Raw genomic sequence first — 12189 nt, 5'->3', positions numbered from 1 at the left:
ATGTCTCGTCAGTCTGTCTGCTTTGGAGCTGGGGGGAGAAAGGGATTCAGCTCCTGCTCTGCTGTCGGTGGTGGATTTGGAGGCGGTGGTGGCCGGAGCAAGATCAGCTACAGCTCGTACTCCTCATCCCGGGGAGGAAGTGGAGGAGGACACTGTGGGGGGTTCAGTAGCCGGAGCCTCCACAGCACGGGGGGCAGCAGAAGGATTGCCATGGGCGGATGTTATGGTGGTGGTGGATACGGTGGCAGGATGGGTGGCCTTGGTGGAGGAATGAGCTGTGGAGGCATGGGTGGTGGTGGAATGGGTGGTGGAGGAATGGGAATGGGTGGCTTTGGTGGTGGGGCAGGAATGGGTGGCTTTGGTGGTGGAATGGGTGGTGGGGCAGGAATGGGTGGCTTTGGTGGTGGAATGGGCGGTGGGGGAATGGGTGGAATGGGCGGCTTTGGTGGTCCAGGCTTCTCTGGAGGCATCCAGCCGGTGCAAGTTGACCCCAGCCTCCTGCGTCCAGTCCATGTTGAGATCGACCCCCAGATCCAGCAAGTTAAGAACCAGGAGAAGGAGCAGATCAAGACCCTGAACAACCAGTTTGCCTCCTTCATCGACAAGGTGAGAGTTTAGGACGGGGTTTTTTTGGAGGTGGAATGTCAAACAACTTCCTTGGGCTATGGACTGGGAATTTTTTCACCTACGAACAGTTGCTGGAGTTGTCAGACCAATGCCTCAGCATCAAATTGTAATTAGTCAGGTTTACCTTATAAGTAACACCAAACAATAGAGGAGGTTTTGTGCTAATGGAAGATTAAAGAGAACATCTGCAGGATATTCTGGGGATTGTCTAGCCAAGCCACTTTTGCAGCCTCATTTTGGGTGATTCAGGGCAAAGTCATGACTGTAAATTTAATTGTCCTAAGAGTTCTCCTTGCTGGGATTTGCTTTTTGATGAAACTTTCTTCTCAAAGCCTGATTCTAGAAACTACAGAGGATTAAACCCCTTTCCAATACTCTTGGATTATTTAATTTCAAATAGAAGCCAAAGAAATAGAAAATCCATCCCAAGAGAATGCATGGGTGGTTAGGGAATAAAAATTTCATCTTTCTTGACTTCAGTGCTGGAAAGATGATGACAAAGTCCAATCCTGATGCTATGGAAAATTGGGATGTCGTCTTTACAGGGAACATTGCTTTGTCCCCAGGGAAGAAATTCAGAATGACTCAAAATTAATCGTCTAATAACAAATAAATTAAATAATGCTTCTCATGCACCTCAGGAGCCTGAATGAGACATAGATGGGGAATGATTCCCTGGGCACCCAATTCTCCTAGGAGTGGGATGTCTCTCTGGTGAATGTCTCACACACGCTTTGTTGGCTGTAGGTCCGATTCCTGGAGCAGCAGAACAAGGTGCTCTCCACCAAGTGGGAGCTGCTCCAGCAGCAAGGGCCGTCGGGGCCCAGGAAGAACCTGGATGTCATCTTTGAGAACTACATCCAGAACCTGCGGAGGCAGCTGGAATCAATCCTGGGGCAGCGGGGCCAGCTGGAATCGGAGCTGCAGAACATGAGGCAGTACGTGGAGGAGTTCAAAACCAAGTGAGTGTGGGGACAGACAGGGAGGGACGAGGGGGAGAGCGGGGCTGATGCGGAGACCCTGCGGGTGTAGTGATCACTGCAGCTGAGCACCCCCAGGGGTCTCACAGGGGGTCTCAGAGTCTCACCTCGTCCTGTCTCGCCACAGGTATGAGGAGGAGATCAACCGTCGCACGGCTGCTGAGAACGAGTTTGTGGTGCTGAAGAAGGTGAGTCTGGAAGACACCAGCAGGGATAGGGTGAGGGGGGACAGGAGGTAAAGACATGGGAAGGACTCGGCTCCAAGATGGGCAGAAGCCAACAGGAAGAGCCAACAGTTCTTGTGCGATGAAAGGAAGCCGTGGTCTAATTCTGAGATCTTTCCTTTAGGATGTGGACTGTGCCTACATGACCAAAGTTGAGCTGGAAGCCAAGGTGGGAGCTCTGACAGACGAAATCAACTTCCTGAGGTGCATCTACGAGGAGGTAGGAGCTCTCTCTTCCCCTTGGTGAAGTTTTAATGAGGGTGTGGTGACCAAAGTCACTGAGTTGGACTGAGCATCTTTGTGGATTTGATCTGGAGAGGTTGCCTGGAGCTACTCTCTTCTCCCCCCTCAAGAGATGGTGCCTCTGACTCATGTCTTGGTTGCAGGAGCTGTCTCAGATGCAGACGATCAGCCGGGACCTGTCCGTGGTGGTGTCCATGGACAACAACCGGCACCTGGACCTGGACAGCATCATCGAGGAGGTCCGGCGCCAGTACGAGCAGATTGCCCAGAGCAGCCGGGCTGAGGCCGAGGCCTGGTACCAGAGCCGGGTGAGTTGGGAAGGGCTCAAGGCTCCTGGGACAGTCCCCACTGTTTGAACCACCTGAGCTTTTGGTCAGCTTTGTTCCTCATGGGTGTCCTTGTCCCCACTTTTCCAGTATGAAGAGCTCCAGAACACTGCTGGAAAACACGGGGACAGCCTCCGCAACACCAAGATGGAGATCCAGGAGCTGACCAGGAATGTCCAGAGGCTGCGGGCTGAGATTGAGAATGTGAAGAAGCAGGTAGGGGACCATCAGCTCCTCCTTGGGTAACAGCTTTGTGCTGGGTCAGGATGGGGCTGGGTGGTGAGAGGGAAAGCAATAATGAAAATTCAGACCCTTTGGAGAAGATAGATTATGTCTGTCTGTTTTCCCCCTTGTTTGTGCCATGAAGATGCTCCAGTAGACGGTGGGCAAAAGGGATCTCACACACTGCTTTTCTCTTCCTCAGAACCAGCAGCTTCAGGCAGCCATCGCTGAGGCTGAGGAGAGGGGCGAGATGGCCATCAAGGATGCCAGGAGGAAGCTGGAAGAGCTGGAATGTGCCCTGAACAAGGACAAGGAGGAGCTGGCTCGCCTGCTGAAGGAGTACCAGGAGCTGCTGAACACCAAAATTGCACTGGATGTTGAGATTGCCATGTACAGGAAGCTCTTGGAGGGAGAGGAGAACAGGTACCTAATTGGGTAAAACCTTTGAACCCACACTAAAGATTGATTTGTGCCATTCACACTCTAATTCCCAAGTATATATTAATTATGTTAGGCTTAAACATACTTGAGTGGGTTTTCCATCTTAAAAGAATGTTGCTTGTTTCTCTAAAGAATAATTGGAAAATTCTGAAAAAAAATTTGAATAGGTTGCTCATTTTTTTAAAGAATAATTGAGAAACATAAACGTGTACAAGAAAAGGAAATTCTCAGCTGAAGAGCTGTGCACTTCCCAGTGGAATAACTGGTCCCATTTTCCCTCACAGGCTGTGCAACGACAGCATGTCCAACGTCAATGTCTGTAAGTATCTGCCCTGGGGTCCTTCAGAAGTGGTAGAACTTGTTCTTTTGGGCAACAGGTGAGTAACCTGTGCTTCTCTTCCAGCTGTGGTAGGCAAGACGACTGTCTCTGGAGGCAGAGGAGGCATGGGAGGAGGATTCGGAGGCAGCGGCATGGGAGGAGGATTCGGAGGCGGCAGCGGCATGGGAGGAGGATTCGGAGGTGGCAGCTGCGGCATGGGAGGAGGATTCGGAGGCGGCAGCGGCATGGGAGGAGGAATGGGAGGAGGCGGCATCTGCGGAGGAGGCAGCAGCTTTGGAGGAGGCAGCATGGGCGGCAGCTGTGGGATGGGGGGAGGAATGTACTCCGGTGGCTTCTCCTCTGGAAGCGGAAGGATGTGCGGCTCTGGCGGGGGATCCTCCTCCGTGCGGAGATGCGTCACCACCACCTCGGTCAAATCTTCGGGAGTGAGATTCTGAGCCCCGAAGGTTGACAAGGAAAGAAGCACCTCCTCTCTCCCCCTGGCAGCAGCCCAGCCTCCTGAAGCCCAGCTCTGGTGTCATGCAATGGGATGAACTGTGTCCCTCCCACCCAGCTTCTCCCAGACCCTGGTCCCACCCGGCAGTTTGGTGGTGATGCCATGGGTGTGCTGGCACCAGGAGCTGCCCGGCAGGAGGGGCTGCTCTGCCTTCCTTGCTGTGTTGTACATTTCTTTTGGCAAATGTGTATAAAACTCCTCTTTCCTCCTTTCTCCTCCTGTTCTGCATCCCCAGCTCCCTTCCTCTGTGTGTGTGTCCTGCCCTCCTTCCCTGGGATGTTGCCATTCCCAATAAATTGCAGAGAACATTCATGATGTTGTTGTGTCTATGCTTTGGGAGCCACTCTGGGCAGGGCGGTTCATGCTTTGGGAAGCAGCTCGTTGTGAAGCTGGGAGGGTCATTCTTTGCTCAATATGTCGTACCTGTGCTTTGATGGAGGTGAACAGGTGGGGTGGACCAGGGCAGCCATCACAGCTCAAGTGACGACTGACTCTCACCTGAGGGCACAAGTCCGGATGCTGGGTGCTGGATGCTCAGTTCACACAACACTCAGTAACTGAGGCAGCAGAAGACCAAACTGAGGAATACAGGAGCCTGCTCAATTCTTAGGCATCTCCTGACACTGTGAATCATACAGTTCATCCCTGGAATCCTGTAGAGTTACTCCCACAGCAGATTTCTGCAATTGATGGGATTGAAAATCTCCAGCACAAAGAGTTCCAGTATCTTCCCAGTCATTGAGCTAATACAAGCTGCCCTGCCCCAGTTTTTTGGGCTCAGCTTTAGGCACACAGAGGCACTCAGTGCCTCAGTGCCCGCGTCACATGTCTCCAGATGTGGCAACATTCCGATTCCTGAAGCTCTAGGAAAGGGACTTTCTCAATCCCTCTTGGATTTTGGAAGCTCTGCAAAGGGTCTGCCAAAACCTGTGTCCTGGGATTTGGTCAGGAACATTCCCAGTGCCCCGTTTCCAGACCAGTAGAGACCCACAGGGGCTGATGGATAGTGAGAATCAGCAGCAGCAGGTGGGAGCCAACACTGGATAAGAGTCATCTGAGTTTTCTGCCTCTGAGTGGTCTTCGAGTTGTGATGAGGGAGTGGCAGGGTGGGAGCCCCTTGGGTGGGGGAGCTGGTGAACATGGAGCACAATGAATCAGGATGTTGGTCAAGCACCTGCCTCTGGTGCACACCTGGGCTGTGGGATGGCCAGGTGGGATGCACAGCTTGGCACCCAGAGAGCAGGGGGAGCACCGGAGAGCCACGTAGCATCCCTGACCAGCCATGGGAACACGAAGGGCTGGGAAGGCGTGATTCATCCCCATCCATGAGCTCAGGTACCATCCTCTCCCTGAGAAGCCAATTAATTCCCCAGCGGCCCATCCTTGCTCCAAGAGCAGGACAGATCTGGAGGAGCTCAAGGCGGGGGTGTTGCTATAGAGCACGACACGGCGCAAGCACCAAGACTCAGATCAGGAGGCTCTATAGGGCTATTTATTAAAGCAAGAGGTTGCCTTTATAGTTTTACAGGATATTTACATTTGCTTAACAAACACATACACTGTCCATTGGCCATGAAAAAGAAACAAAACCTTCAATAGGTGAAAAGGAGCCATGTGCGCCAACTAAAGTCCATATCTTTTGATTTTCTCTCTTTCTTCATGTTGTCATGGTGATATCCTTGGTACCTTCCCTGAGAGAGATACAAGGCTTTCCTTATCTTCGGGAAGGCTTTGCTGGCTCACAAGAACAGCACAAAAATGTCTTTCCTACACGGGGGCTTGGGAGGGGAGTCCAGAGTGTTTGATCTGAGCTGTGCTGTGGTTTCTCCACCACCTGGAGAGATGAAAGAGACTGAAAATGCTGTCAGTGGTGGTTCAGGAGTCCCACAACAGCCTCTGGGAGTTGCTGATGTTGCCAGAGTGGGATAGGAAGCTTCAGACTGAGGAAGAGGTCCAGGAAAGGCAGTGAGCTTGTGGAAAAGGGGGTTCTCCCCACGTTGAAGGGTGCTGGAGCTGGAATTGTGGCTGGGTTTGGCCCAAATAAAGATGCTGAGTAGGCAATGCCTGTGCAAAACTGGTGTTGTGCCAGGAGCACTTTGAGGTTTGGCTTGGGGCAAGAGTCACCTGTTTTGGTGTTTAATCACCTGTTTCGGTGTATAATTTTAAGGGCCTGTTTCTTCTAAACTTTACAACAAACTTTACATGGCGTTGTAGCGCTGCTGTGAAGAGTCATTGCGACACCTCCTCCGTGCTCCTGGCTGGGTTAGATGCGAAGCCGGAGCGTGGCTTTGGTCTCCATCTGTGTTTTCTGCCGAGTTCACATTTTCCCTGGTGTTGATGATTCTGCTGTGCACAGCTCCTTGCGCAAGAGATCTGAGGGCATGGCTGGAGCCCAGCTGCCTGTCGAGTTTTACCTGGAGGAGGCTGAAGTGACTCCAGGTTTGGAATAATCTGCACATCTTGTCTGAAGACGTCAGAGTGACTCAGTCTGGGCGTCTTATCTGCAGGAGCTGTGTGGTCAGCACCCAGGCATCTGGCTGACTTTGCAGATCTTCCTCCTTGCTGTGAACCTCCTCGTGGGATATTCCAGTGAAGTGCTGGTGCCTTCATACCATGGGTTTGGCAGCTGGGAGGGAGGCCAGGAGAAGGGACAACCTGCTTTCTCCACCTAAACCCGCACCACTCTGCAGCTGCCCCGGCTGCTCGTCATGAGCAAGTGAGCTGGGCTGCAGGATGGTCTGGAGAGCTTAAATGTCCATCTGGGGGATGACCATGGAGAAACCAGCCCATCTTGATTGCAGCTGCTCTTGGAAAGGAGGGTGTCCCCTCCGTGCTGTGGGGACTCTGTCCATTCTCCAGCTGCAGGAGCACACACCTGGGCAACCTTTGGCCAACCATGACTTGTGTCCCTCAGGGGTGGGATAACCCTTTGTCAACTGTTTAGTTCATTAATGGTGGGATAATCCTTGGCGACCTGTTGTGTCCTTCAGTTGCTGAATAACTGCTGGCAACTGTTGAGTCCCTAAGAGTGGGATAATCTTGGCCAACATTTGAATCCATGTCAAGGGTAATGTCCTCTCCTTCCTCCCATTCCACACAGCCTGTGGTTCCAGAAGCATCATCCCAGTGACAATCAATAAAATTCATGTTTCTGATTCCTCCTGTGGCTTTTGGAAGTGTTTTCCTGGGCTGGTTCTCCAAAGTGTTTGCTGTGTCCATGGCCACCAGCTTATTTCTAGGGATGCTTTCAAACCACATTTACCTGCCCAAACCTCTCCGGTATGATGATGAAAACTCAACACAGGCAGCTGAGAAGCTTAAAACCAGGATATTTTTTGAGTGCTGAAGTGCTTCAAGATATGTACTTCCCTTGACTTTTATTCATGATTTTAAGGAAATAGGAATGAAGGAAATGTTAGTGTTTTTTACCAATAAAATCAATAAATATAACAAAAATATTTATTTGATTAGTGAGGCTCAGAAGGTACATTACAAGATGTCCTTCACGTGAGTGTCCGAACCCATTGCTGGGGAGCTGGTGCATGAAATGAAACATTATTGTCGGTCATCATTACAACATCTACTGCCTGGAGCGTCCTTTCCATCCTCTGTGGCTTGACAACCCCTGTGGCCATTGGAAAAGCACAAGCAAAGAGTTGGACATCCTTGTTCTCTTGCTGTGGTGCTCAGAATCCCAGGACCTGATTGTCTCAGACTTTGTGGGACACATTTTGGAGGGAAAAATTCCACCTGATGCTCTTAGGAAGGAACTAAGCAGCTCCTTTCTGGTTAAAACAGAAATGCTGACCTGTTAAATGTTAATGATACAGGATTTTTCCACTTGTAAAGCCATTGGGAATTTTCTGCTTAACAAGGCGATGAGGTGTGTGCTTGGGGGAATTGTGAAAGACTCATTCTATCTGGGTTTCACCAAAATCCTTGCCTGGTGTGGAGTGTCAGGTAAAAAAATCTCGAGTCAAACAACCTTAGGAGCAGGCAGGGAAGTGGGAGGAGGGAAGAACATGACAACATCACTGTAAAATATATTTTTCCTGATGACATAAAGATATGGGAGTCCACTTACTCACAGAGACCTACCTTGGTGCTCCTGCTTTTCCCTCTGCATGGTGAAGCGGATTTCTGGGTGGAGTCACCAATTTGGCAAAAAATCTGTTAACCGCACCAAGCTGATGAAGACAGTAAATTTGTTTCCTCTTCACGCCCAAGTTGTCCCAGCCCACCTCCAGGAGCAGATAAAAGGGAATGCCTGGAGCTGTGGAGCTAGAGAAGACTCTGAGCACTTCTCTCTGCCCAGCTCAGCTCTGTGGATCTCCTCACCTTCTCCAGTTTGGGCTCTTTTGAGGAGAAGCAGTCATGTCTCGTCAGTCTGTCTGCAGAAGCTTCGGAGTTGGGAGCAAAAGGGGATTCAGCTCCTGCTCTGCTGTTGGTGGTGGCTTTGGAGGCGGCGGCCGGAGCAGGATCAGCTACAGCTCATTCTCCACATCCAGGGGGATTGGAGGTGGCGGACACTGTGCAGGATTCAGCAGCCGGAGCCTCCACAACCTGGGTGGCAGCACAAGGATTTCCATGGGCAGCTCATACGGCAGTGGCTACGGTTGTAGAATTGGTGGCTTTGGTGGAGGATTTCCAGGAGGATTCGGTGGCATTGGAGGAGGTGTCATTGGCGGAGGAATGGGTGGCTTTTGTGGCCCCATCAGAGGTGGCCCCGGGTTCCCTGGAGGCATCCAGCCGGTGCAGGTGGACCCAACCCTCCTGCGGCCAGTCCACGTTGACATTGACCCTCAGATCCAGCAAGTGAAGTGCCAGGAGAAGGAGCAGATCAAGACTCTGAACAACCAGTTTGCCTCCTTCATTGACAAGGTGAGAGGTTGGAGCTGGATTTGCTTGGGAATGGGAAAACTGCAGAAATTCCTTGTGCTCTGGAGAAGGAAATATCGTCCTTCTCAGCTCAGTGTTGGGCTGTAATTGTTTCCATTCTATTCCACCTGGTTTCCTCCTGAGGAAGTGTCAAAATTTAGCATCCACAGAGAAACTGAACAACTTTCTCCAGGTTTGGTGGATGCGCACTGGTTTTCACTTCAGTGTAGACAGGCCAAAGGGATGGGGATATGCTCAGTGATCAAAGTGCTTATTTAAGTCTTTTCTTTCTCTGGGATAATTTTTTTCTCAAGGAACTTAAAATCTAGGAATGAAATTTAAAAAAATTCCCAATCATTTCTTCTTTCAGTTTAAGTGCAGATGAGCTCCCTTTAAATAATCTGAACTGGGAGAATTTTGGTTATAAGCGTGCTCTATGTCTTTTAAATATATGATGTGTATGTGGAATAATTTCTGTGGCTGATAAGAGGAATGTTCTTGAATATGGAGACCAATGGGATTTCATTCACTGGTAGGTCAAAAAGGATCTGATGCTCCTGAAAATTAATGTCAAAAAATCCTGACTGATATTGGAAATAAATTGTAAGACTGGAATGGAAACATTTCAATAGCTACCCCCAGGAAAAAAATAAAAAAAATAAAAAAACAGAGCAGAGATACAGGAGGAGGAAAGAGGAATTTAACAATAATGGGGGGAAAAAAAGGAGAAAAAAGGGAGGAATTTTCCCCTCGGAAGCAGTGGGAAGGGTTTTGGGGATTGATTCCCATGGCCTTCCAAAGCTCCCCGGAGCTTTGAGCAGTGGGAAGTCTCTCTGGTGAATGTCTCACACACGCTTTGTTGGCTGTAGGTCCGATTCCTGGAGCAGCAGAACAAGGTGCTCTCCACCAAGTGGGAGCTGCTCCAGCAGCAAGGGCCGTCGGGGCCCAGGAAGAACCTGGATGTCATCTTTGAGAACTACATCCAGAACCTGCGGAGGAGGCTGGACTCTCTGCTGGGGCAGCGGGGCCAGCTGGAATCGGAGCTGCAGAACATGAGGCAGTACGTGGAGGAGTTCAAAACCAAGTGAGTGTGGGGACAGACAGAGAGGGACGAGGGGGAGAGCAGGGCTGATGCGGAGACCCTGCGGGTGTAGTGATCACTGCAGCTGAGCACCCCCAGGGGTCTCACAGGGGGTCTCGGAGTCTCACCTCGTCCTGTCTCGCCACAGGTATGAGGAGGAGATCAACCGTCGCACGGCTGCTGAGAACGAGTTTGTGGTGCTGAAGAAGGTGAGTCTGGAAGACACCAGCAGGGATAGGGTGAGGGGGGACAGGAGGTAAAGACATGGGAAGGACTCGGCTCCAAGATGGGCAGAAGCCAACAGGAAGAGCCAACAGTTCTTGTGCGATGAAAGGAAGCCATGGTCTAATTCTGAGATCTTTCCTTTAGGATGTGGACTGTGCCTACATGACCAAAGTTGAGCTGGAAGCCAAGGTGGGAGCTCTGACAGACGAAATCAACTTCCTGAGGTGCATCTACGAGGAGGTAGGAGCTCTCTCTTCTCCTGGGGCACTGGTGTTGCAATGAGGAGGCCAAACATTGAGGTTGGATGGGGTGTCTGGGTGGATTTATGCCTCTGGATGTTGGATGGTGCCTCTGACTCATGTCTTGGTTGCAGGAGCTGTCTCAGATGCAGACGATCAGCCGGGACCTGTCCGTGGTGGTGTCCATGGATAACAACCGGCACCTGGACCTGGACAGCATCATCGAGGAGGTCCGGCGCCAGTACGAGCAGATTGCCCAGAGCAGCCGGGCTGAGGCCGAGGCCTGGTACCAGAGCCGGGTGAGTCAGGAAGGGCTCGAGGCTCCTGGGACAGCTGTTTGAACCACCTGAGCTTTTGGTTGGTTGTGTCCCTGATGGGTGTCTTTGTCCCCACTCCTCCAGTATGAAGAGCTCCAGAGCACAGCTGGCCGGCATGGGGACAACCTCCGCAACACCAAGATTGAGATCCAGGAGCTGTCCAGGAATGTCCAGAGGCTGCGGACAGAGATTGAGAACGTGAAGAAGCAGGTAGGGGTTGGCCAGTGTCTCTCGGGTTCTGTTTTCCCTCTTGTTTGTGCCATGAGGATGCTCCAGTAGAGGGCAGGCAGAGGGAATTAGGAAATTTACTTTCTTCTCCCCAGAACCATCATCTGCAGTCAGCCATTGCTGAGGCTGAAGAGAGGGGGGAGATGGCCACCAAGGATGCCAGGAGGAAGCTGGAAGAGCTGGAATGTGCTCTGAGCAAGGACAAGGAGGAGCTGGCTCGTCTGCTGAAGGAGTACCAGGAGCTGCTGAACATCAAGATCGCACTGGATGTTGAGATTGCCATGTACAGGAAGCTGCTGGAGGGAGAGGAGAACAGGTGAGACCACCCACCATTGTCTAGGCCAGGGTTCTGTCTCCCTTGGGTCAGATTCATCTTTAACCATCCCTCACAATACTTTTAACATTAAAATTTGATTACTTTCCTTTTTTCCTCCAAATTTTGAAGCCAAAACAGAAACATGGTTCCCATGGGGAGTACTTTTCAGGGGTCTTGATTGATCTTATATGAAACATGATATAAATGGAATATCTGGGGAATACTTTTGCTTCTGACTGTATACAGATTTACAACTGATGTTCCTCTCCCTACACAGGCTCTGCTTAGAGAACCCCTCCAATGTGAATGTCTGTAAGTATTCGCACATTGTTTTCTCTGCTGAATTACCTTCATCCTTGGTTTTGTAAAGATTCCCAGGATGTTGCCTGGTGTTCAGCGAGCCTCTCCCTCTCTTTCAGCTGTGGTGGGCAGAAGCACCGTGTGCGGAGGCAGATCTGCCAGCTTTGGGGCCAGCAATGGCCTGAGTGCAGGAGGCGTGTGCACGGTTGGCGGCCCGAGCATCATTGGCGGCAGCTGCGGGATGGGAGCAGGGATCCTCAGCGGAGGCTTCTCCTCCGGCAGCGGGAGGATGTGCAGCACTGCAGGTGGCAGCTTCATGGCCGGGGGAGGCTCCTCCTCTGTGCGGAGATGCGTCACCACCACAACGGTCAAATCCTCCGGGGTCAAATACTGAGCCCTCATGTCCGTCCTCCCAGGGAAAGCAGCACCTTCCTCTTCCTCCCGCCAGCAGCACAGCCTCTTCCATCCCCATCGGTATTCAGGAGGAAAGAAACTGTTTCTGGGGGAAATCTCCCCAAAGTGAGATTGAAATCAAGACACATCCCTCTGGCCCAGCCTGGCTCTCACTGAGCCCCCCTGGGGTGAAACATCTCCCTTGTGGGTCCCCAGCCCTGCAGAGCTCCCCGGCGCTGCTGCACCAGCTGAGGAGTAGCAGTGGAAAACTGCTCTTTCCTGTCACTTTTTAAGGCCTGTGTTTCCCTTGCAT

General features: G+C 51.4%; 2 protein-coding genes across 2 annotated transcripts; both read left to right on the top strand.

Annotated features, from left to right (window-relative positions):
• LOC131094436 (keratin, type II cytoskeletal 3-like) lies at positions 1 to 4209 on the top strand. Its single transcript, XM_058042031.1, has 9 exons — positions 1 to 606; positions 1375 to 1589; positions 1735 to 1795; positions 1956 to 2051; positions 2218 to 2382; positions 2491 to 2616; positions 2825 to 3045; positions 3348 to 3382; positions 3467 to 4209. The coding sequence occupies exons 1-9, from the start codon at positions 1 to 3 to the stop codon at positions 3838 to 3840; spliced, it is 1899 nt and encodes a 632-aa protein (XP_057898014.1). The 3' UTR covers positions 3841 to 4209.
• Positions 4210 to 8273: 4064 nt separating this feature from the next.
• On the top strand, positions 8274 to 11877 carry LOC131094568 (keratin, type II cytoskeletal 6B-like). Its single transcript, XM_058042222.1, has 9 exons — positions 8274 to 8780; positions 9647 to 9861; positions 10007 to 10067; positions 10228 to 10323; positions 10457 to 10621; positions 10724 to 10849; positions 10963 to 11183; positions 11461 to 11495; positions 11603 to 11877. The coding sequence occupies exons 1-9, from the start codon at positions 8274 to 8276 to the stop codon at positions 11875 to 11877; spliced, it is 1701 nt and encodes a 566-aa protein (XP_057898205.1).
• Positions 11878 to 12189: the final 312 nt, after the last annotated feature.

This window comes from Melospiza georgiana, chromosome 29 (assembly GCF_028018845.1).
Source record: "Melospiza georgiana isolate bMelGeo1 chromosome 29, bMelGeo1.pri, whole genome shotgun sequence".
Lineage (NCBI taxonomy): Eukaryota > Metazoa > Chordata > Aves > Passeriformes > Passerellidae > Melospiza > Melospiza georgiana.
This window is presented reverse-complemented; position numbering and strand designations above follow the sequence as displayed.